Source organism: Passer domesticus, chromosome 15, assembly GCF_036417665.1.
Source record: "Passer domesticus isolate bPasDom1 chromosome 15, bPasDom1.hap1, whole genome shotgun sequence".
NCBI classification, from domain to species: domain Eukaryota; kingdom Metazoa; phylum Chordata; class Aves; order Passeriformes; family Passeridae; genus Passer; species Passer domesticus.
Window position 1 is genome coordinate 3,060,945 of NC_087488.1, and position 21,831 is coordinate 3,082,775.

General features: G+C 45.6%; 1 protein-coding gene across 5 annotated transcripts in view; it reads left to right on the forward strand.

Moving 5' to 3' along the window:
* CREBBP (CREB binding protein) overlaps positions 1-21,065 on the forward strand; it is a 93,508-nt gene extending 72,443 nt beyond the window's left edge. For all 5 annotated transcript variants that reach the window (XM_064390319.1, XM_064390318.1, XM_064390315.1 and 2 more), the window contains 12 exons: positions 3,099-3,179; positions 3,868-3,924; positions 5,128-5,205; positions 5,686-5,753; positions 9,769-9,919; positions 10,620-10,766; positions 11,222-11,335; positions 11,695-11,860; positions 12,777-12,944; positions 16,008-16,169; positions 16,416-16,697; positions 18,415-21,065. In XM_064390319.1, coding sequence (XP_064246389.1) covers positions 3,099-3,179; positions 3,868-3,924; positions 5,128-5,205; positions 5,686-5,753; positions 9,769-9,919; positions 10,620-10,766; positions 11,222-11,335; positions 11,695-11,860; positions 12,777-12,944; positions 16,008-16,169; positions 16,416-16,697; positions 18,415-20,586 — 3,646 coding nt within the window. In that variant the 3' untranslated portion in view covers positions 20,587-21,065. The remainder of the gene's footprint in view (positions 1-3,098; positions 3,180-3,867; positions 3,925-5,127; positions 5,206-5,685; positions 5,754-9,768; positions 9,920-10,619; positions 10,767-11,221; positions 11,336-11,694; positions 11,861-12,776; positions 12,945-16,007; positions 16,170-16,415; positions 16,698-18,414) is intronic.
* Positions 21,066-21,831: the final 766 nt, after the last annotated feature.

A 21,831-nucleotide genomic window follows, 5' to 3' on the forward strand; every position in this document is an offset into this window, starting at 1 on the left:
AGTGAAAAACAAATTCCATGCTTCCAGCAGATCTTTAATTGGTCAAATGTTCTTGAATTTTCCATGTACAGAACAGGCAAAATTGTATGCACTTAAAGTCCAGAGTAGCACGTGACTAAATTACAACTGAGAATATTTAGGTACCATTGAATAAATGAGCTCAGGCACTACAGTTCAATCATTAAGGTAATTATTTGGTATAGAACTGTTCAGATTCCATAATAAGGCAGAAATTCAGGTTGAAGTGTTCAGAAAATGTGCTGCATGTGTGAATATCCAGCTGAGAAAAACAAGTGGTGTCTCAGGTCAGTGCTGCCATCCAGTTATGAATTTAGAATTGCCTTTGCACTTAATTACAGTTGGGAATTCAGCTGTTCATGCTGAGATTGAGCATTTTCTGGACTTTGGTGTTGAACCATAATGTTGCACTTTAATAAACAGGAGTTCCCTGAACAGTCTGCATTTGAAAAGCTTTTCATGTTTGATGTGTTGCAATAAGTACATTCTTTGGGGTTTCTATGGCTGCTGTAACTACAATATTGTGTGGTTTTTATGGGTTTTGCTGAATATTTGTGGTGACATGCAAAAGGCAGGTCTCTGTTTCTGAGGGTCCACATCCATAATAAGTTACAGCTATTGCTTCACCTTGGTTATTTTATGGACAAATGTTCATGATCTTTAGGTGATTCATTTTCACTGTACTTCAGTTTTTATTTCCTCATTTTGATATCATGGATTAAAGCTTAGAGTGCTTTGAAAGCCCATAAGTTATTCTGAAAATGGATCAGAATTAACCTTTTCTGGGACTGTTTAAATGTAGCAAATTATTAATAGGAGCCTTGGCCATGGATTTTTCTGGCTTCACTGTCCTGTATTTGGGTCCTCCTAATTTTCAGTCCTTCCCAATCTGACTCTTAAAATGATGAGCAACTGTGTTAGTAAGGAAAATGGTGATGGGGGTTTTTATTGTAAGAAAAATTTAAAGAAGCACATTACAGGAAAAAGAGAAATGAACAATGCATGAAAGAATATAAACTTCTGAACCTCTTGTGTTGGGATTTTTAAAAAAATTATTAGATACTATTTTACCAGTTTAGGGATAGGGTGTGAGGGGCAAGGGAAATCAGTGGAAATGAGTTGTGCTGTGTCTGTGCCCACTCCTGAAACCCTCCTCTCTAATATCCACAATGTATTTATCATGCCCAACGATAAATTAGCAGAATACATTTGTTTTTCCCCTGGCCTTGCTCTGTTGCATTCCCAGCTCCCAGAGCCTGGTTTTCCTTGGGAGGGCGATGTGTTCAGTGCCAGGGGAGTGCCCTGGGAGGAGCTGGGTGCAGTTAGGAGGGGTTAGGCTGGCAGGTGGCTCCATGGCAGTGTCAGTGGGGTTGGCTTAACTGGGACCAGCCCCAGGGGCAGGGCAGGGCTCCTCCTGCCACAGCAGCCCCTGCAGGAGCTTCCAGGCTCCTGAGCTGTGCTGAGGGCACTCAGGGGTGGCTCATGGAGCATCTCCCTGCCCAGGGTGGCCCTGGTGTGTCCCAGCAGGAATTCTGATCCATCCCATGCCGTCAGGGCCTGCCTGTGCCTGTCCCCAGCTCGGACCGGGGCTCTCGGGATTGCAGCAGTTGAGGTGTCCGGGGTGGGCTGAGGGGGCAGAGCTGCCCCATTGCTCAGGCTCCAGCCTGGAGTTGTTGGTTCATTGTGGCCCTGAGTCCCCTGGTGCCTCTGACACTCCCATCCCACGGCTCTGGTGTCTGAGTACTAAACCTGCCTCGTTCTGTGCTGCCATCGCTGCTTCCACTCTCTCACTCTCCATAAAGCTCCTTTATTTTGATGATCCTTTGTGGCCTTCCTGCATTTTACAGCTGTGGCCTCTCTGTTACCTTTGTTCATGTGTGAATTCATATCCTTTCCAAACATTTAGCTTCCTTTTTTTATTTTTTTTTTTATTTTAGTGACCCTGACAACTTTGGTTCCAGTTCATCTGAAACAAACAACCAAAAAAACCCAAACCAAAACAAAACGAAAACCCCTCCAAACACATCCCCCTCTCTCAAAATCCATGTAACCTTGATGTTATTTTATTTTTTCAAATGCAGATTGTATTTTCATTGAGTTGTATTCCAATTTACTCAGCTTGGTTTGGTAAACTGCAGAATTGTTTTTGCTGAGTATGACTTGGATTGGCTCTTGGTCTGGTGACCAAAAATTGTACTTTAGCTTTATGTTCAATTTGTAAAGCTTAATTAATTCCACATCTTTAATGTACCTGATAAATATATTGTATGTATGTACAATATTTCATGTTGTTCACATATATACATATATTGTATTTATATATATGAATGGCTGGAAACTCTGACCCATAATTGCATTTCTGTTAAATGTTTGTCTAGAGTATGGATTTGGTTTCATTTATATGAAAGAATGTTAGCTGAGCAATTGGTCACATTTAATCTTACAGTCAAATTTTGAATTTATTGTTTTTATGGATTTTTTTCAATATCAAGTGTTTCTGCTTTTGCAGTTTTGACTCACAATCAGTAAAAGCTTTCAGCATATTTCCTAATTACTTAAATCTGTAATAAAAGTGTCCTTAAAGCTTGTTGACAGGCTCCTTTTTACCCAAAGGAAACTCAATCAGTCTCAAGCCTGGAATCAAAGAGAATTTTTTTTTTCCCTGAGCGATGCAAATCAAATCCAAATTCTTAAATTTGAAGCCTGTACAAACGTAGCTCCTGTGGCTACTGCACAAATGCTGCCCAGCTTTGGGAAGTGAGGCCCAGCACTTGGTACGATGTGTGAAATGAGACCGAATGCTAATCTGTGCTTTGCCTTGGCTTTCTGCTCTGTGTTGTCTTGGTGTTTGCGTCTTACCTCTTACGTCTGTGCTGTTTGTTCCCTCCCCTGTTCTCTAATCCTGCCCTCCCCTCCCTCTGTGCCTCCTCATTGTCCACACTGACCCATCAATCAACCAACAACGTCCCCCCTTCCGTCGTGCTCCTGGTGATCTGCCCTGCCCTGGTTGGTGGCTCCGTGCTTGGGTGGCTGTGTTTGTGCTGGACCAGCTCACCCAAATATGGCCTTCTTGCTGACAGGTATCACTTCTGTGAGAAGTGTTTCACTGAAATCCAGGGGGAGAATGTCACCCTGGGTGATGACCCTTCCCAGCCTCAAACGTAAGTCTCCTCCTTTCCTCTGCATCCTGAATTTTGGAATGGGGCAGGGGGAGGGTGTGCTGGTTTGGGAGTAAAGCCCAAACCTGTGGGTGGTGTCTGGGGGGAAATGCCTTGTTCCTTCCTAGCAGGAGATTTATAGGGACAGGATTAAGAGCTCTTGGGTCTCTTACTCTGCCCAGCACTGCTGCCCATTCCTGGGGTGGCAGACCCTGGGTAATGTGCTTGGAGGGGAGCAGTGGAAGCTGTGTCAATAAATGTCACTAATGCATCACCTTTTCTAATAAAAAACTTCCATTTAATTCTGATATCTCATCTTTTGAAGCACAGCTCGTGTTTCTAAAACCAAAGGCTTGCCTCTAACCTGGCCAGAAAAATCAGATTTGAGGCTTAGGATTTGGTTTGGAAGGTGGCTGCTTTACTGACAGTAGCTTCCCTTGTTCTTTATGATTTTAATTTTATGTGTAGACTTGGATATCTCTTGCTTTTAATTTACATAGAAAGTGAAAAGGGAAAAATATTTTCTGTAGCTTAAAATGCAATGAACTGAATTGCTTGCTCTGACCAGAAAATAAATACTGAGGTGCTTTCTTCAGACTTGAGGTTTGCTGCAATTCAGCAAAGCATGATATTGTCTGAGCCTCTGATGTGAGGGTGCTACTGAGTTTTCATATTAACTCTTTGTCTCTAGAACCATCTCTAAGGATCAGTTTGAAAAGAAGAAAAACGACACCCTGGATCCAGAGCCGTAAGTACCAGGCTGTTGTTTTCCTTCCCAAAATCTCTCTGCTTCCACTTGTCCTTGAGCCAGCAGGGCAGAAAGGGGCAGGGAGTAAAGAACTCTTCTGTTCCCCCTTCCCTGCCCAAACAGACTGCAGAATCCTTCCCTAAAATTCACAGCACAGCCCCCAAAGTCAGTGTGTGATTTGCTACCCCAGAGGAACACAGAGATCCACAGACAGTTCCTGGTTCTGTTTTTTGGGTGATTCCAAGGGTGTCCCCTGCCAGGGCTGGGCATGGCCCTCCCTCCTCCAGAGCCTCCTTCCACCCTGGGCTCTGCATTCCTGGGGCACTTCTCCTTTTTCCCCTTGTGGTTCTAAGCCACATTTTCCTCTTCCCTGAGTGCTGAGCCCACCCAAAGGCCAAGGTACCTGTGTGACCCTTGGGAGGCTCAGGGGGGGCCCAGCTGAACTTGGGGTTCCTTTCCCTGCAGTGGGATTTTCTCATCCTGCTCCATGTTCTCTGGCAGTTTGAGGCACAACACATTTTGATTCCTTTGCTTATCTTTGCAGATTCTAAATAGAGCCCCTCTTCAGCCTGGAAGGCTGGACTGAGACAGAGCCCAGTGTGTTTGGCTTCTTAACCTGCACTCTGGACTGGGGTTAAAAACCTTTAACAGTTTTCCCATCCAAAAAAAGAATTCTGACATACAAATTTTTTAGCAGAAAACAAAAGATAAGAACAAGAGTACAGCAGAGCCATGCAGGCAAAGACAAGTTAATACATGTTTTTTGGCAGGGTGGTTCATGAATGACTAGTTCTTACATTTACAGTAAGTTGAGCAACCATTTATTCAGCCTGTGGTTGTTGCAGCAATTCAGAATTAAATCTGTGGAGGTATTGTTGAGGATTCTGTGAAACTGGGATTCTGCTTAGAAGAGGATAGAAAAGATCCAGAAAAAGTTGAGCATGACAGCCCATTTCAGATTTTTAAAGCAGCATATTTTACAATTTATATATAGGTGTAGATGTATATGTATAACTTGCACGTGGATTGATAGATGTACATCTGAATCTATTCTGAGTATTTTTTTAAACTTAGATGTAAATTGGACCTGTGAAATTGATTCAGTTCTTAGCAGAGGATTGGCAACTCCTTCTTTCATTCTGAATTCTGGAAAATTACTTACTTGACAGCAAAGGTAATTTGCTGCTGTTTTTTTCTCTTCAGGTTTGTTGACTGCAAAGAATGTGGTCGGAAGATGCACCAGATTTGTGTGTTACATTATGATATTATTTGGCCTTCAGGGTAAGAGATGTTTGTTAGTTTTTTACCCCTTGTATAATGAGACCAATGTAGTTTATGTAATTAAAGACTTTCTGCCTTTGTTCTTTAATATGTGGACACAGCCTTTTAAAGAACTGAGTACAAAGGGACAAAGCATTTCTAAATAAAGTACTTCTTGTGTGTGTTTGGGGTCTTAGTTCAGTATATTCAGATGAAGATGTATATTTTCATCCACACAGATTTGTGTGGTTTCTTTCTAACTCTTAACCAAGGGCAGCTGGCTGGAGGAGAGTTTGTATGCACAGAACACAAATGCAGGTGTAACTGCTTGGCAGAGTTAAACCAGCTTTAAATCCCTCAAAAATGGAGTGAAATAAGGTGGTCAAAGCCAGAGAAAAATATATTGTACTCTGACATTTAAATTACATGTTCAAACATTGGGTTTAAGCTCACCAATAATGGGTTTATGCTAAATTTTTGGCTTTTTTTTTTCCTCAATAGGTTTGTCTGTGATAATTGTCTGAAGAAAACTGGTAGAACACGCAAAGAAAACAAATTCAGTGCTAAAAGTGAGTTTGGTATTCCTGTTTTTATCTCCATCTTCTCCCTGCCACCCCTAATGGGTTTTTGATTGAGACTTTTTGTTGTCATGACAGACAGCACAGGAACATTTGCAAAATGGGGAGCAGCACAGCCTGAGGCTGTTGGAATTTTAATCAACATTTGAAAGCCCTGCTGTTTATGTGTTTGTGGTCAGTCTTGTTGCTGCTTGGCATGTTTGACATCTTTGTCATTGTTTTCTAGGGTTAAAAGCAAAAAGGGACAAATAGAACAGAAGGAGCACAGGGCTGTGTGTGCTCCACTGGCTGCATTCTGCCAGGTCTCCCTGCAGGGCTGGAGCTGTAGTGACAGGATTGTCACCTCTGTGCCCTTCCCATGACCTGTAGGAACCAGTGGTGCTGCAGTGCAGGTGCTGCCAAGCACCAAAGTGTGGGAAGAGCTTTTCTTGCCTCCAGAGCAGTGGTGGGATAAGAACTGAGCCACTCATGGCACTGGGTGCTCTTGGCTGCAGCCATTGCCATGGTCTGGTGGAATTGGGCACTAAGGGAGGGCCAGGAGATGCCAGCTCAGCTTGGCTCAGCCTCCAGGTCCTTACAGGGAACACAACTGGGACATTTTCATCCATGCGGGTCAGGTGGGGCAGGAGAAGGGGCTGCTGTTGGAAATGCAGGGTCAGGACAGAGGGCAGAGAAATAAAGTGAGTGTAGACAGCAAGGGGGTGATTCAGGCTCTTGAACAAGCAGAACTTGCAGGGACATTTCATTCCTGCCTTGATCCCTTGATCCTTAGAAGTTCTGGGCATTACTGGGTGATGTTGTGCCTGCAGACTTCCAAGCTGGGATAAAGGCAAGGTTTTGCATTAAAAATGTGAGTTCTTGAGGACTTCACGTGTGGTTGATTGTGTAGCAGGAGATGTGAAGGGGGTGATTTGCAGATGATGATGATGTTGTGTGAGGCATGGTGGGTTCCAGCAATCAGAACAGTCTCTGGAGTAACCTGATGCACTCAAGAGAGTTTTGTTAAAGAGGCCTAAATTAGTCTCATTAAAAACAGATTAAAATTGGAGGAGAACATTAATAAAATTATGAAATCCAACTGTAGTGTAAGACACCCATTTTAAATGTGTGTTTCTTCTGTTCTATGCTGACTTTACAGCATGTAAATTTCCTTAAAATAACTGTGTGATTCCCTGGCTATCTGCAGTTGTTCTGTGGCTCTGGTTAAAGTTTGAGTAACCAGCCATGTAGTTCAAGGTAGCTATTCTGTTCTGGACAGGGAAATAATGGTGCTTTTTTTCCTTTCCTCCCTGCCCCTCTCCTTTCCCTGCTGTTTGTCTTTCTCCCCTGGGGATCTGAGTCCCACTGGTGGGCTCAGCTCTGGAGATCAGCTTTCTTCAGCAGTGTTCTGGTAGGAATGCAAGAGCAGAGAAGGGAAAGGAAAGTCTGTTCTTGTCATCAAAACCTTGGTCCTGCTGCTGACCTGAAAACAAACTTAAGCAGTGAAAGTTTGAAACATATTCCCTCTTCTTAAAAAAACCTTTACTGCCCAAGGTGCCATCAATATTTCTCCCCTCTTTCAAAAAGCATGATGGCACAACTGCTGATAGCCAAGACAGCACATCCCTCAGCTCTTCTGGAACATCCATGTTCCTATTGCACAGTGAGTAAAATTATTTGAACTGATAGCCTGCCCAGTGTGCAGCTGGGTTCTGCTGGAAAACCCTGAACTTTTGAAGTATTTATTTTGCTAAGAAAATCTACAAGTATTACCTCACCAGTAGCCAGTGCAGAGAGGTTCAAAGACAAAGATATCCTGACAAATAAGTCACCCAAAGCAGTTTCCTGATGAGAAGTCACAGTAGCCAGGAGTTGGAGTTTCTCCCTCTCTGTCCAGTTACTCAGCCACTAACAAAGGTCTGGCTGTTGCTGCTGTCACAGACCTGTGCTGGAGGTTTCTCCTCAGCAGTTTGGGTGCCTTTGTCCAGGTTTGCACTGCAGTTTTCACTGAGCTTTGAGCTTTTATTAGAGGTGCATATGTGAGAGCTGTCCAAGAACCAAAATCCAGCTGCTTTCTAAAACAACTTTCACTCATATTCTAGGAGATCAAAATAAGCAAGTTATTAGATCCTTTGCTTAAAGTATATGTACTTTAATGGTGCCTATTTCTTTTATCTCCTTTTCTGGTCTTTTTGGGTTTGTTGGTTTCCAAGCTTTAAGGAAGGAAGCAGATATCCCTTGGTTGCTTAGCATTGGGAAGATGAAGAGATGCAAACACAACAAGACAGTAGAGTTACTCCAGTGGCTTTCTGAAAATGCTCCCACTCATCAGCTGAAATGGAGCCCTTTCTGCTTTTTGTCTTCAGAGAAATCAACAGAACAAAACAATTCCCTCATAAAGTGTTTGTGAATTTCCTTTAGAGTCGTCCCCCAACTCTTACATACGGAAAGGCCAATACAGTGTATTGGAGATCCTGGGAGAGGCTCAGTGTGTTGGAATGGGTAAAGGACGTGGTGGTTTTACTTCAACCTGCCTTTAAATTTCATTTTTTAATGCAAATTGTTAATTACTCCCAGATAAATGATATTTAGACTGGTTATGACCACAGAATCTCACTGGACAAGTTAAAAGATGTAAATCAAGATTTCTATCTTTGGCAGTTTCTGTAAACTGATTGTAATGAAACTGCCAGAGGGCAGGGCTGGATGGGATGTTGGGAAGGAATTGTTCCCTGGGAGGGTGGGCAGGCCCTGGCACAGGGTGCCCAGAGCAGCTGTGGCTGCCCCTGGATCCCTGGCAGTGCCCAAGGCCAGGCTGGGCAGGGCTGGGAGCAGCCTGGGACAGTGGAAGGTGTCCCTGCCATGGCAGGGGTGGCACTGGAGGGGCTTTAAGGGCCCTTCCAACCCAAACCATTCCATGATTCTATAAAATAAAATTTTTAAGTGTATAAATCCCTTAGAAAGTGAAATATTCTTTTGAGTATGTGAGTTTTTTCCCCAGTATTGGAGGCTGAAGAAATTTTTAGCACAGATATTTCATTCATTTCACAGAATTCTGTGTGCAGGCTCAGAGTCAGGGAGGAACCAAGGGCCTTGTGTCAGGAGCCAAATATCAGCTGAAAAATCAAGTAACAGAGAGCAAAAATTAAATGTATTTTATTAAAATGATCATCTGTAGATTACACTATTACTTTGGAAAAGATAGCACATTGACCATAAAATGAAGTAGAAATATGAGTGATAAAATAAGTACAACAGGATAAGAGAAATAGTCATAAATCTTCAAGTCAAAACAGTGGGGTCCTTCTGCTTTCTTAATTTAACCCAAAATCATCATGATCTCTGTCATTTGTTGTGGATTTATATGAAAACCATCACATCCTGTAAGACCACAAGCCCAGCTCCCCACAGAAGCCAGGTGTGAATGTAAAGATGGAGTGAGGGCACCTGGACAATCTGTGGGCCTCAACTCCCCCAGACCTCCATCTCTGGGCAGGAACTATTTAACCCTGAGGTGCAGATTGCTGCAAAAGCTCTCTGCAAAAGAAAAGCAGCAGCAATGAAATCTCCATTGAAGTCAAAAGGCTTTTCATTTCTGTTGATTTGCTTTGCTTTGCTTGAAAAGGTGTGGCATGGAGCCAGATCTGTGCAGTGATGTAATCTCTGTCAGCCAGCCAGAGTGGGGCTGGGAGGAGAAAACATTGGCAGGGCTCATAAAACGAGGCTGAAATTGAAAAATGCGACGTGAAGCTGCCTTTGTTAGTTCACTTCCAGGGTAACTGTGGCACTCCCTGGTTCTGCTGCCACGGGGGGGTGTGGAAAGCAGGGGGGGTTTGCATCTCTTCATTTTAACTGTATAAATCAAACCATCCCATTTTCACATGGAGGTAAAACAAAAGGGGATAATATCAAATATCAAAACCTCCTTCCTTGCAGAGGAGGAAGCTGGAAGAGCTCTGGGGCACAGTTGCAGGCTGACCTGAGCTCCAGTGTTCACATTTCCGTGGTGTTCTCCCCTCCCGTGCAGGGCTGCAGACCACACGTTTGGGGAACCATTTGGAAGACAGAGTGAACAAATTCCTGCGGCGGCAGAACCATCCTGAGGCTGGAGAGGTCTTTGTCAGAGTGGTAGCAAGTTCAGATAAGACAGTAGAAGTTAAACCAGGAATGAAATCCAGGTCAGTCTTGTTCGTTATAATGAATGCAATCCTTTTTATTTGTTTTATTTTGAAGCCTCCTTGGGGGGTTATTGTAAAATTGTGCCAATTTGCACTTTAATGCCTTTGCACATTTTTGAAATCTGGGTATGTTTAGGATTGTGAAAGGTTAAAAAATGTAGAGGAAGTGACTGTTTTGGGGACAGTTTTGGGGACATCCTGGGACTTTGTGTCACTACACCTCGAGAGTGACCACATTTTGGTTACTTCATTTTGTTGTGTTTTTAGAAACACTTCAGATTTCAGGAGTAATTTTTAATTTGCTTCATTATAAATAAAAAGCTTAAAAGCTTTAGTCTGTGAAATATTTTGGGTTAAATTCATAAAAACTGTGTTTATGTGACATCACTTCATACTAATGCATCACATTTTCTGCTCTGTAGCCTATTTAAAGGCTTGTGGTCTCTGAGGATATTCATGCACTCAATGCTGGCCTGTTCAGCCCTGTGTTCTATATGGAAACAGTCTTTCCATGAATTTACAGGAGCAGGACTCCCTGTTTTGCTACAGCTCTGATCTGACCCCATTTAACTCCTGCCTAAAAATCTTCCTAAGGAGTTAAAAATAAGATTGACAATAATCCCCTCGCTCCGGCAGGACACTGCTTTAATAATTTACTCTTTTTGGTTGTTTTTTTTCCTCCTGCTGCCCTGTCCTGCAGGTTTGTGGACTCTGGTGAGATGTCAGAGTCCTTCCCTTACCGCACCAAAGCTCTGTTTGCGTTCGAGGAGATCGACGGCGTGGACGTGTGCTTCTTTGGGATGCACGTGCAGGAGTACGGCTCAGACTGCCCCCCTCCCAACACCAGGTACCCTGGGCAGCCCCAACCCTGCACTGCCCCTGCACACACTTGGCACGTGCCTTTCAGTCCTGCTCTGGGACTGCACATGACTTCGAGGGGAAAGACAAATATCAAAAAATGGAATTTATTAGGATTAATAGTTATTCTAATTATCAACTCACACAACCTCCTATATCCACTAATACAATAAATCCAAAAAAATTACAAAATCTACAGTGATAACAAAAAAAGTTACATTTTTTTTTGCATTCTGCTTTTAATTTTGCCTCTCAATGTATGTTCTTGCTGTCTAAAGAAATGCAGCCCCTCTTTTGCTTTTGAGGGCTTTACACCACATTAAGACCCATGAACATGCATTAAAGCACCATCAGCATTTATTTGTCCTTCTGCACGTTTGTCTGGTGCAGAAGTCAGCTGCCAGTAGGCAGAGCAGTGCTGAGTGTGTCCGTGTGTCCCTGCAGGCGTGTGTACATCTCCTACCTGGACAGCATCCACTTCTTCCGGCCGCGCTGCCTGCGCACGGCCGTGTACCACGAGATCCTCATCGGCTACCTGGAGTACGTCAAGAAGCTGGGGTGAGTCACAGTGGCCAGGCCAGGAGCCTGCCTCTCCCGTGGTTTTTCACCTGGGGGAGTCTCTGCTTCCTTCTGACCTCCCTGGGATTTGGTCACTTTGGTGGTTTTTGTTGTTGGGATTGCTGAACTGACAGCACGTCGTTCATTTGGTCAAAGGTTCACTTCATTATGATAGCTCTGACTTTATCCCTTGTCAAAACATGGGTTATTGCTTCAGCACCTTTGCTACAAAGAAAAAAATCTTTAAAATTTAAAAAATAGAGCCAGAGGTCTATAATGACTTTATAATGAGTTTGTAACAAGGTTTGAGTTAGCTTTCTGCTGGCAGTCACAGGCGTTGTTTGTTGTGTGTGACACAGGTATGTGACAGGGCACATCTGGGCCTGCCCCCCCAGTGAAGGAGATGATTACATCTTTCATTGCCACCCACCTGACCAGAAAATACCCAAACCCAAACGTTTGCAAGAGTGGTATAAGAAGATGCTGGACAAGGCATTTGCTGAGAGAATCATTCACGACTACAAGGTTTGTTACTGTTGCATTTCTGATTCAATTTTTATAGTGTTCTCATTTGAAGGGAGCTACTGTTGTTTCATAACACCTGAAAAGTGGAGTAATGTTGTACAAGGGGTTTATTCTCAATCAGTTTCTTCATTTTCGTAGAATTTCTTGAGGTCTTGCCTTTCAGGCTGAAAATTCCTTAGGTTTGGTGTCTGCATGAAGGGAAATCTGCAAGAACCTGCCTTTGTGTATTTTTCTTTCACTGCATTTTCTAGGCAAGGAAATATGGAGCTTGTCAAGGTTTATGGAAGCTGTTTGTTTCTGGTGATTCTGGAGGAGCAGGTGAAATGCTGGACCCCACTAGTGTGAAATAAAAGAGCTCCTTATGACAAAAATGATCTTCATAACTGCAGAATATCACACATGTACCAAGAAAATAAGTATAAGGTGGCAAAGGGAGCATTTGCCACTCCTTTCATGCTAAAATGTACAAGAATTCCTTAATGGTAGTGACAGTGCTGGAAAAATTGATGTTTTGATGGCAAGTGACAGTTCCTGAATGTGTGGAGTAGGAACAGCCTCTAACAAGCCTTGTCATCAGTGTGGCAAAGAGCTGGGAAATTGGGCCTCCTGATAAGGGGGTTTTGAAACCAGAGAGGGGCCAGTTGCATTTTCCAGGGGTATCTTGGTAGAAGCATGAACTGATGGCATGGCAGGGTCAAGAAAGCCTCTGCCCTGATCCTCAGTGGAGCAGGGAGTGGGGCTGTGCCAGGATGGCCAGGCTGAGTCTGGAGCTGCCCAGAAAAGGAGCAGCTCCTGCCTGTGGGTGAGGCCCAGCTGCCCAGTGCAGCTCTGGGCCATGTCTCTGGTTCTCCCCTCTCTCTGCTAAGTGATCTTCATTTATTTATTTATTGCTGCTCTGGTGTGATGTGCTCAACAGGACATCTTCAAACAAGCAACTGAGGACAGGCTGACCAGTGCCAAGGAGCTGCCTTACTTTGAAGGTGATTTCTGGCCTAATGTGCTGGAGGAAAGCATCAAGGAGCTGGAGCAGGAGGAGGAGGAGAGGAAGAAGGAAGAGAGCACTGCAGCTAGTGAAACAACAGAGGTGGGTTAGCTTTATGTGCCATATTCTCCCTTAGCTCACAAAGCTGGTAATTAATGCTTTAATAGAGAGGTCACATCAGATAAACTAGAAAAGATCATTTACAGCAGACATGAAATCAGGGGTCCCTTTAACTGCATTTCTGTTTTTCTTCTTGGTTAACAAATCTACTGATGGCTTGGTTTGTTTTTTTTACCAGACTCAGAAGTCACTTGTGTCAGTTCAGCATCTCTCTTCTCAGAGAAAGGTGTTAAGCTGCTTTTGCCACGCTACATTTGCTTGCAGTCATTTGGCTGAGCTTCTGGTTCACACCTTTGCAAAGCACCTCCAGCATTTGCATTTTGAAAGGTGCTGGATTTTTCAAAGCTGAATGAAATGTGGCTGTTATTTAAGCACAGGTACTTGTAGTCATTTGCAACAGCAAAGGGCTGAAATTTGAAAGTGTTTATTGCAGGCTTTGCGTTGGTGGGAAAAGTTGATCCTGATGGTGCTGTTCCTTCACCAACATCCTCTCTTTGTATATAAAAACCAACCAAGAAAAAAAAACCCACCAAAAAACAACCAAGGTTTTCAGGGCCCTGGACAGAATGTCATCATTCATTTTTATTTCCATCTTGATTCTATCTGCAACCAAATGGTCTCAGCACTTTTATACTGTCCCTTTCACTTGAGATTTGCAGCAAGACATTTTGAAAATAAATGTTGTAGGAAAATCTGAAGTCTAATAGATTGAGGTAGAACCAAAAGCTTTACCTGGGGAAAGCCCCCTTGAAACTTAGATGCTGTGACTGTTTGCCTTCAGTCTGTGTTACATGGGATTGATGGGAGGGATGCACCTTAATCCATCAATTTTGTGATGTCAGAAAGTTCCTTCTGTTAAACCTTAGCAGCTCTTCCAAAGTTAATACAGTTTGTGGCTATGTTTTAATGGAACCACCAAATTAACAGCTTTCACTTTGTTCCTTCTGAATGTGACTTTGAATGTTGAGATACTTCAGCAAGCACTGCTGTATAAAAGGAAGTGGAATACAGGGTTTGGAATTAGGCTGCAGCCCTCTCTTGCTAACAGGATAACGTGCAGTAAATCAGGGACAACAGTGGTGTGAGCATTTACTCTGCATCTAGGAGGGGTAAAAGGTGTTTGAAAAAGCCCAGAACAATTCACTGGGAACTCGGACAAGTTGTGGCCTAAAATGACAGTGCAGCCTTGCTTGGGAACATCCCTGTGCTCCCCCTGAGTGCCTGGGCAGCAGCAGGGAACACAACTGCACAGCTTGCTGAGGTGTCACCCAGTCATGGCACACTGGGGTCTTTGCCTCTTGACTCAGGAAAAGGAACAAATTTAAAAGCATGAGAACTTCCTCCATGCAGACACCTACACTGGGTCAGTGCATGGAGGAAACTGCCCAGCAGAGGGGATCTCCATGGGCACCAGACACACGGACTTGGTACTGAAATGGCAGAATCTGTCCTGCATTCTTTGTCCTAAATGTTGGGCATGTGAAGAGAAAGCTTCCTGCAAGTGAGCATGTGCTGCAGGTATCAGTCAGAGGGGAGTAAAGGGGTGGTAAATACTCAGAGTTCCTGGCAAAGCTTCTGAGGGGTGAGGCTCCCCCAGGAACCGTCCATCAGCATCTCTGGCTGAGCTGGCTGAATGTCAGAATGAAATGGTACAAACACAACCCTACAACTTCTTAAAACACCTTGGAATACTTTGTACAGTTTGCCAAATATAAACTTGCTAAAGGTGGAGTAGAAAGAAAACTTAGACTTGGCTTGTTTGATAAGTTTTAGTCTGATCTTCCTTTTGGTGTTTAAATTTTAAGATCTCAGCTGGGGCTTTAGGATGTGGAGGCAAAGGAGGGCAGGCTCCAGTTCCATCAGTGGAAGGAAACTTGGGGCAGTCAAGGTGGGAGCATGAAACAAGTCACTTCTGAATCCCTTCAAGTCACTTGCAGCTCTCTCTGGTATCCCATAAAAGTGTCTCATTTTAATTTCCAAACAGGTTTGGTCAGAAAACCCACAAAATTAGTTAGAGAGAGCCCAGGAGTGGACAGGGAATTCCTGTCCAAGCCTCATTAATGGAGTGTGGAAGGATGGCAGCAGTCTATAAATAGAATTGCTTTCTGCAGTTGGAATATTTTTGTTTTCCTGGAATAAATATGCCTGTGGACAAACCCTGTGTTTGCTTGTACATACTGTTCGTGGAACTTGCTTGTGTATGTGTGTGTATTTATATTAATATTTATATATATACAAGTATTTCACTAGCTTATTTTTAATTTTATGATGACCAACATTCTAGAAGTTGGAGAGGGGTTTTTCCTGATCCCTCCCTGCCGAGGGCTTGGGGTTTTGAGTTTTTAAGGACATGAGAACTCTAGAAGTTATTTCTGTTTTCCCAGGTCATCTAAATAGCATCATCTGCTATTTTTCACTCTCTTTACTCACATCTAACATTCAGTGTATGGGCCACTGTGGTTTGTGCTGTAACTTGGGCACAAGTGGAGGTTTTGGAGATTGTTTTTTTGGGAGCTGCACATGCAGCTGGAAGTCTGCAGGATGGAGAATAATGTGTTTTGTTGGTTTCAATTCAAATCCTGCATGTTCTTATCTGTGTCCTGCTCTAAATTTGTTCAGTAAAAACAAGCATTAAATCAGAGCTCAAGCAAGTATGTGACACACCAAATGCACAGTAAAGCAGAGCACTGCACTCCTGGAATTTTAAGTCCATATTATTTGTGTCATTTTATCATCAGCTGCAAGATCTAAAGCAGTGGAAGCTGAAGTATGATGTTGGAGAAGGGAAAACAATCAGTGTAAAATGGGAATTTTTTAATGTATACATACTTTGAAAGTTTATTTTTAAACAGTGTTTGGATTTGTTTGCCTGCCAGTTTGGCTTTTGATTTTTCCTGGAAGATAGGATATATTTAACCCAGGAGAGCTGATCTACAGGCATTGGAACAAAGTTCTATTCCTGACAGCAGAAGTGTGTCACTGTGAGCCCAGTGAATGGGAGACAGCTCTCCAAAGTGTAACATCTTTCCTGTTCCTTTATTGCAGGGGAGCCAGGGTGACAGCAAGAACGCCAAGAAAAAGAACAACAAAAAAACCAACAAGAATAAGAGCAGCATCAGCAGAGCTAACAAGAAGAAGCCCAGCATGCCCAACGTGTCCAATGACCTGTCCCAGAAGCTCTATGCCACCATGGAGAAGCATAAAGAGGTACTGTGGGAATCTGCTGTAAAAAGATAGGATTTGTTCCTGTAAATGCAGGCACAGGCATATTCAGAACTGAAAATCAGGAGGAATAAACCCTGTGGTTGGGCTAGGAATGTTTCTGTTGCATAACAACATATTGGAAGAGATTAGCCTAAAGTAAGTTAATTAAATAAGGTTGTCACTGCAGAGAGCACCAGCTCCTTCCTGCACCATTCCCTGACCTCTTTGCCTTTTATTTCTTCCCTGTAGGTCTTTTTTGTGATTCATTTACATGCGGGGCCTGTGATTAACACCCTGCACCCCATTGTGGACCCGGATCCTCTGCTGAGCTGTGACCTGATGGACGGGCGGGACGCCTTCCTCACCTTGGCCCGGGACAAGCACTGGGAGTTCTCCTCCCTGCGCCGCTCCAAGTGGTCCACGCTGTGCATGCTGGTGGAGCTGCACACGCAGGGCCAGGACCGCTTCGTCTACACCTGCAACGAGTGCAAGCACCACGTGGAGACCAGGTGGCACTGCACGGTCTGCGAGGTACGTGGGCACGGGTGGCACTGCTCTGTGGGAGGGAGGGTGGCACTGCTCTGTGGGAGGGAGGGTGGCATTGCTCTGTCTCTGAGGGATGGTGGCATTGCTCTGTGGGAGGGAGGGTGGCATTGCTCTGTCTCTGAGGGATGGTGGCATTGCTCTGTCTCTGAGGGATGGTGGCACTGCTCTGTCTCTGAGGGATGGTGGCATTGCTCTGTCTCTGAGGGATGGTGGCACTGCAGTGTCTGTGAGGGATGGTGGCATTGCAGTGTCTCTGAGGGATGGTGGCATTGCAGTGTCTGTGAGGGATGGTGGCATTGCTCTGTCTCTGAGGGATGGTGGCATTGCTCTGCCTGTGACATACGTGTGGGGCACCTCAGAACTCAGCCCACTCTTGTCCTACAGCTGAGTTTGATGGGGGTTTTTTGGATATTGCCCAAAGCTCCCCCAAATTAAGCTCATCCTTGTAAAAGACTGCTAAGCCTTAAGGGGAGGTGACTGCCAGGTGGGTAGAAGAGGTGGGTGCCTCTTCTTGTAGAAAAAGTGACTTTAGTTGCTCGACATGGAAAATGCCAGTGCTCTGGAACAGCTCCTGCTGCATTGTTTATTCTGCTACTGCTCCTCTGCATAGACAAGTTTTAAACTTAATTTTAAAGAATTGTGAATTTTAGAATGGTTTAGGTTGGAAGGGGCCTCAAAGACCATCTTGTTCCACTCCTTTGCCATGGGCAGGGACACCTTCCACTAGCCCAGACTGCTCAAATTTTAGGACCTGTGTTAGAGAGAGTTTCTCCATGGGGCTGTACTGGTGTGCTTGAGGCTTCTTGGAGGACTTGTGCTCACCTCTGGCTGTAGCTGAACAAAAGAAGTTTGAATAAGTGCAGCCTCGTTTTTACACAAGTTATTGGCAGGTTTGTGGGGGAAGAGTGTTAATTAATCCCTCTGAGGAAAGCACTGAGCAGAGCTTCTTGAGGCGAGGCTGCAGGACATGGATTGGACACACGCAGGGAATGAGGTGATGGAGGGAGGTAGGGCCTTCAGGCTGCCTCTGGGTGCCTCTGTGTAAGGGAGTGCCCTTCCTCCAGCCAGAAAAGGGACAGGGCACCAAAAATGTGGGGGTTCTCAGGTAAGTGTCTGAAACTTGCTCTTGTTTAGAGATTTTTTTAAATTCATATTTAAGGGTAGTAATTATTAGTCAGTAATTACACTATGGATAAATGGAGGGCCAGACCCTACTTTTTGGGAGTGACCATAGATTTATCTTACTAGTTGGAGCTGTTGGCACCCCAGTAGGCATCACAGAAAAATAAACAGTTAATGTCATCCAGAGGTGGGGGGAGGAAAAAAATCGACAAGACTTTTTCATGTAACAAAGTGACACCATGATAGCCCTGATTGCATCGTTACCTGCCACGGTGAAGAGCTGTGATTGCAGGCTGCCCTTGCTGAGGCTGCTGCCCTCCCTGCCCCAGAGCCCTCTCCCACTGCCTGGACAGGCTGTGCAGCCACTTCCCTGGCTGTGTACAGGTGTGAGGTGGCAGCTGGTGACAGCGTGTGACAGTGTGTGACTGTCACGCCGCTTGTGCTGTGCATGGTTGTACCCACGAGCCCCCAGCGTGTGCCTGCACAGGGGGCTGGTGCTGCTCCCTGGCACCAGGCTGCTCTCTGCCCGTGTGGTTTGTGCCCTGTCAGCAGCTGAGCTCTGGGTTTTCTTTCCTTGCAGGACTACGACCTCTGCATCAACTGCTACAACACTAAGAGCCACGACCACAAGATGGTTAAGTGGGGCCTGGGTCTGGACGATGAGAGCAACAACCAGGGAGAGCAGCAGTCCAAGAGCCCCCAGGAGTCGCGACGGCTGAGCATCCAGCGCTGCATCCAGTCCCTCGTCCACGCCTGCCAGTGCCGCAACGCAAACTGCTCTCTGCCATCCTGCCAGAAGATGAAACGGGTTGTCCAGCACACCAAGGGCTGCAAGCGCAAGACCAACGGTGGCTGTCCGGTGTGCAAACAGCTCATAGCTCTTTGCTGCTACCATGCCAAACACTGCCAAGAGAACAAATGCCCCGTGCCATTCTGTCTCAATATCAAACACAAGCTCCGACAGCAGCAGATCCAGCACCGCCTGCAGCAGGCCCAGCTCATGCGCAGAAGGATGGCTACCATGAACACCCGAAACGTGCCTCAGCAAAGTTTGCCTTCTCCTACCTCAGCAACGCCTGGTACCCCTACGCAGCAGCCAAGTACACCGCAGACACCACAGCCTGCTCCCCAGCCCCAGCCCTCCCCTGTAAGTATGTCACCGGCCGGCTTTCCCAGCGTGTCCAGAACCCAGCCCCCCACCACGGTCTCGACAGGAAAACCCGCAAACCCGGTTTCGGCGCCGCCGCCTCCGGCTCAGCCGCCGCCGGCCGCCGTGGAGGCGGCTCGGCAGATCGAGAGAGAGGCTGCCCAGCAGCAGCAGCAGCAGCTCTACAGGGTCAACAACATGAACAATGGTTTGCCCCCCGGCCGCCCGGGACTCGTGAACCCCGCGGTGGGCTCGGTGAACCAGATGCCGCAAGTCAGCATGAATGTACCCCGGCCCGGCCCCGTGAGCGGCCCCGTGATGTCCAACATGCAGCCCGGGCAGTGGCAGTCGGCGCCGATGCCGCAGCAGCAGCCGATGCAGCCGGGGATGGCCAGACCGGTGATGCCGATGGCGACGCCGCAAGCCGTGGCCGGGCCCAGGATGCCGGGCGTGCAGCAGCCGCCGCGCAGCATCACCCCCAATGCACTTCAGGACTTGCTGAGGACCTTGAAATCGCCGAGTTCTCCGCAGCAGCAGCAGCAGGTTCTTAATATCCTTAAATCCAACCCTCAGCTTATGGCAGCTTTTATAAAGCAAAGAACAGCCAAATACGTGGCGAACCAGCCTGGGATGCAGCCGCAAGCAGGGATACAGCCCCAGCCAGGGATGCAGCAGCCGCAGACCGGCATGCAGCAGCCGGGCATGCACGCGCAGGCGGGACTGCAGAACATGAACGCGATGCAAGCCGGAGTGCAGAGACCGAGCGTCCCCCCGCAGCAGCAAGGGATCGGAGCTATGAACCCCCAGGGACAGGCGATCAACATCATGAACCCCGGCCACAACCCCAGCATGGCCAACATGAGCCCGCAGTACCGCGAGATCCTGAGGAGGCAGCTACTGCAGCAACAGCAGCAGCAGCAGCAGCAGCAGGGAGGGGCCGGCATGGCAGGAGGGATGGCAGCTCACAACCAGTTCCAGCAGCCCCAAGGCCCGGGAGGTTACCCCCAAGCCATGCAGCAGCAGCGGATGCAGCAGCACCTATCCATACAGGGGAGTTCCATGGGACAGATGGCTCAGATGGGACAGCTGAACCAGATGGGCCAGCCCGGCCTGGGGGCGGACGGCGCACCCAACATCCAGCAGGCCCTGCAGCAGCGCATCCTGCAGCAGCAGCAGATGAAGCAGCAGATAGGGTCCCCCGGGCAGCCCAACCCCATGAGCCCACAGCAGCACATGCTCTCAGGACAACCGCAGGCGTCTCATCTCCCTGGCCAGCAGATCGCCACCTCCCTCAGCAACCAGGTGCGGTCCCCAGCGCCCGTTCAGTCTCCCCGTCCCCAGTCCCAGCCGCCACATTCCAGCCCGTCACCCAGGATACAGCCCCAACCGTCACCGCACCACGTCTCTCCCCAGACTGGTTCCCCCCACCCAGGACTCGCAGTCACTATGGCTAGCTCCATGGATCAGGGACACTTGGGCAACCCAGAACAGAGTGCAATGCTTCCCCAACTAAACACCCCCAACCGCAGTGCGTTGTCTAACGAATTGTCTCTGGTCGGTGACACCACCGGGGACACATTAGAGAAATTTGTGGAGGGTTTGTAGCATTATGGGAGCATCACTTTTGTTTCTTCTTTCCTTTCGTGTTCTTGGATATTTTGTACTGAAAAATTCAGACATCTGGGTTGTTTTGAATCCTAGATGGAACTGCTGCTTCCTACAGATGGAAGAATTAATTGCTGTTTAAAAATAAAAAGAAAAAAAAAACAATACAAAGAATATATTTTTTTGTTAAAGCCAGGCGGTTAAAATATCTGGTCTCTTTTGTGGGTTTTTTTGGTTTTTATTTTTTTGTTGCTGTTGACTCATACCTTTTTTTTAACGGGGAAAACAAGTTCATTATATTCATATTTTTTATTTGTATTTTCAAGACTTTAAACATTTGAGTTTAAAAGAAGAAAAAAAAAATAATATTCAGAAACTGTTTCCTGAAATAATGCAACATTATAGCGTATCCCGGTAACTTTGACACATGGCGGGAAGATTTTTGTTTTCTATAGTGAACTCTGCAGGCGTTTGAAGTATTACCCCTGGGAAGATAGGAATTGACTCTTGCACACATTGGCCAACGCCAAAATCCTTGTCTTGCAGATGTAGAAATTGTTGCTTTGTTTCTCTGATAAAACTGGTCTTAGATGAAAATAGGGATGATCACTCTTAGGCCGTGCTGATCTGGATAGAGAAGAAACATTCTTTTCTTTCTTTCTTCTGTGTGAAACTTGAAACGAGGAAAGCAATTCTAGTGTAAATCATGCAAGCGCTATAATTACTATAAATAAGAAAATCCAAGAAGATTCAATCACTGTATAGAATGGTAAAAAGAAAAAAAAACTCATTTCTTACTTATAATATCATATTGTTAAATAAACTGTGTGCAACAGACAAAAAGGGTGGTCCTTCTTGAATCCATGTACATGGTATTAACACTTAGTGTTTGGGTTTTTTGTTATGAAAATGCTGTTTTCAACATTGTATTTGGACTATGCATGTCTTTTTTCCATTGTATATAAAGTATTGCTTAAAATTGATATAAATTACTGAAGTTTTTAACATGTATTCTGTTCTTTAAAATCCATGTAAGAATGTTTAAGGTTTTTATTTATTTATATATTTTTTCGATCATGTTCTTTGTAAGACATAGCTATGAGGATTCGCTGACGGCCCGCAGCAGCCAGAGGCAGCGGTAGCAGAGGCACGACCCGTGGATATTGCAGCTAGCCTGTGTTTCACAGCACCCTTAGCCATTGCTTCCTTGCCGGGGAGGGAGAGCAGAGGGCAATGGTTCCCAGA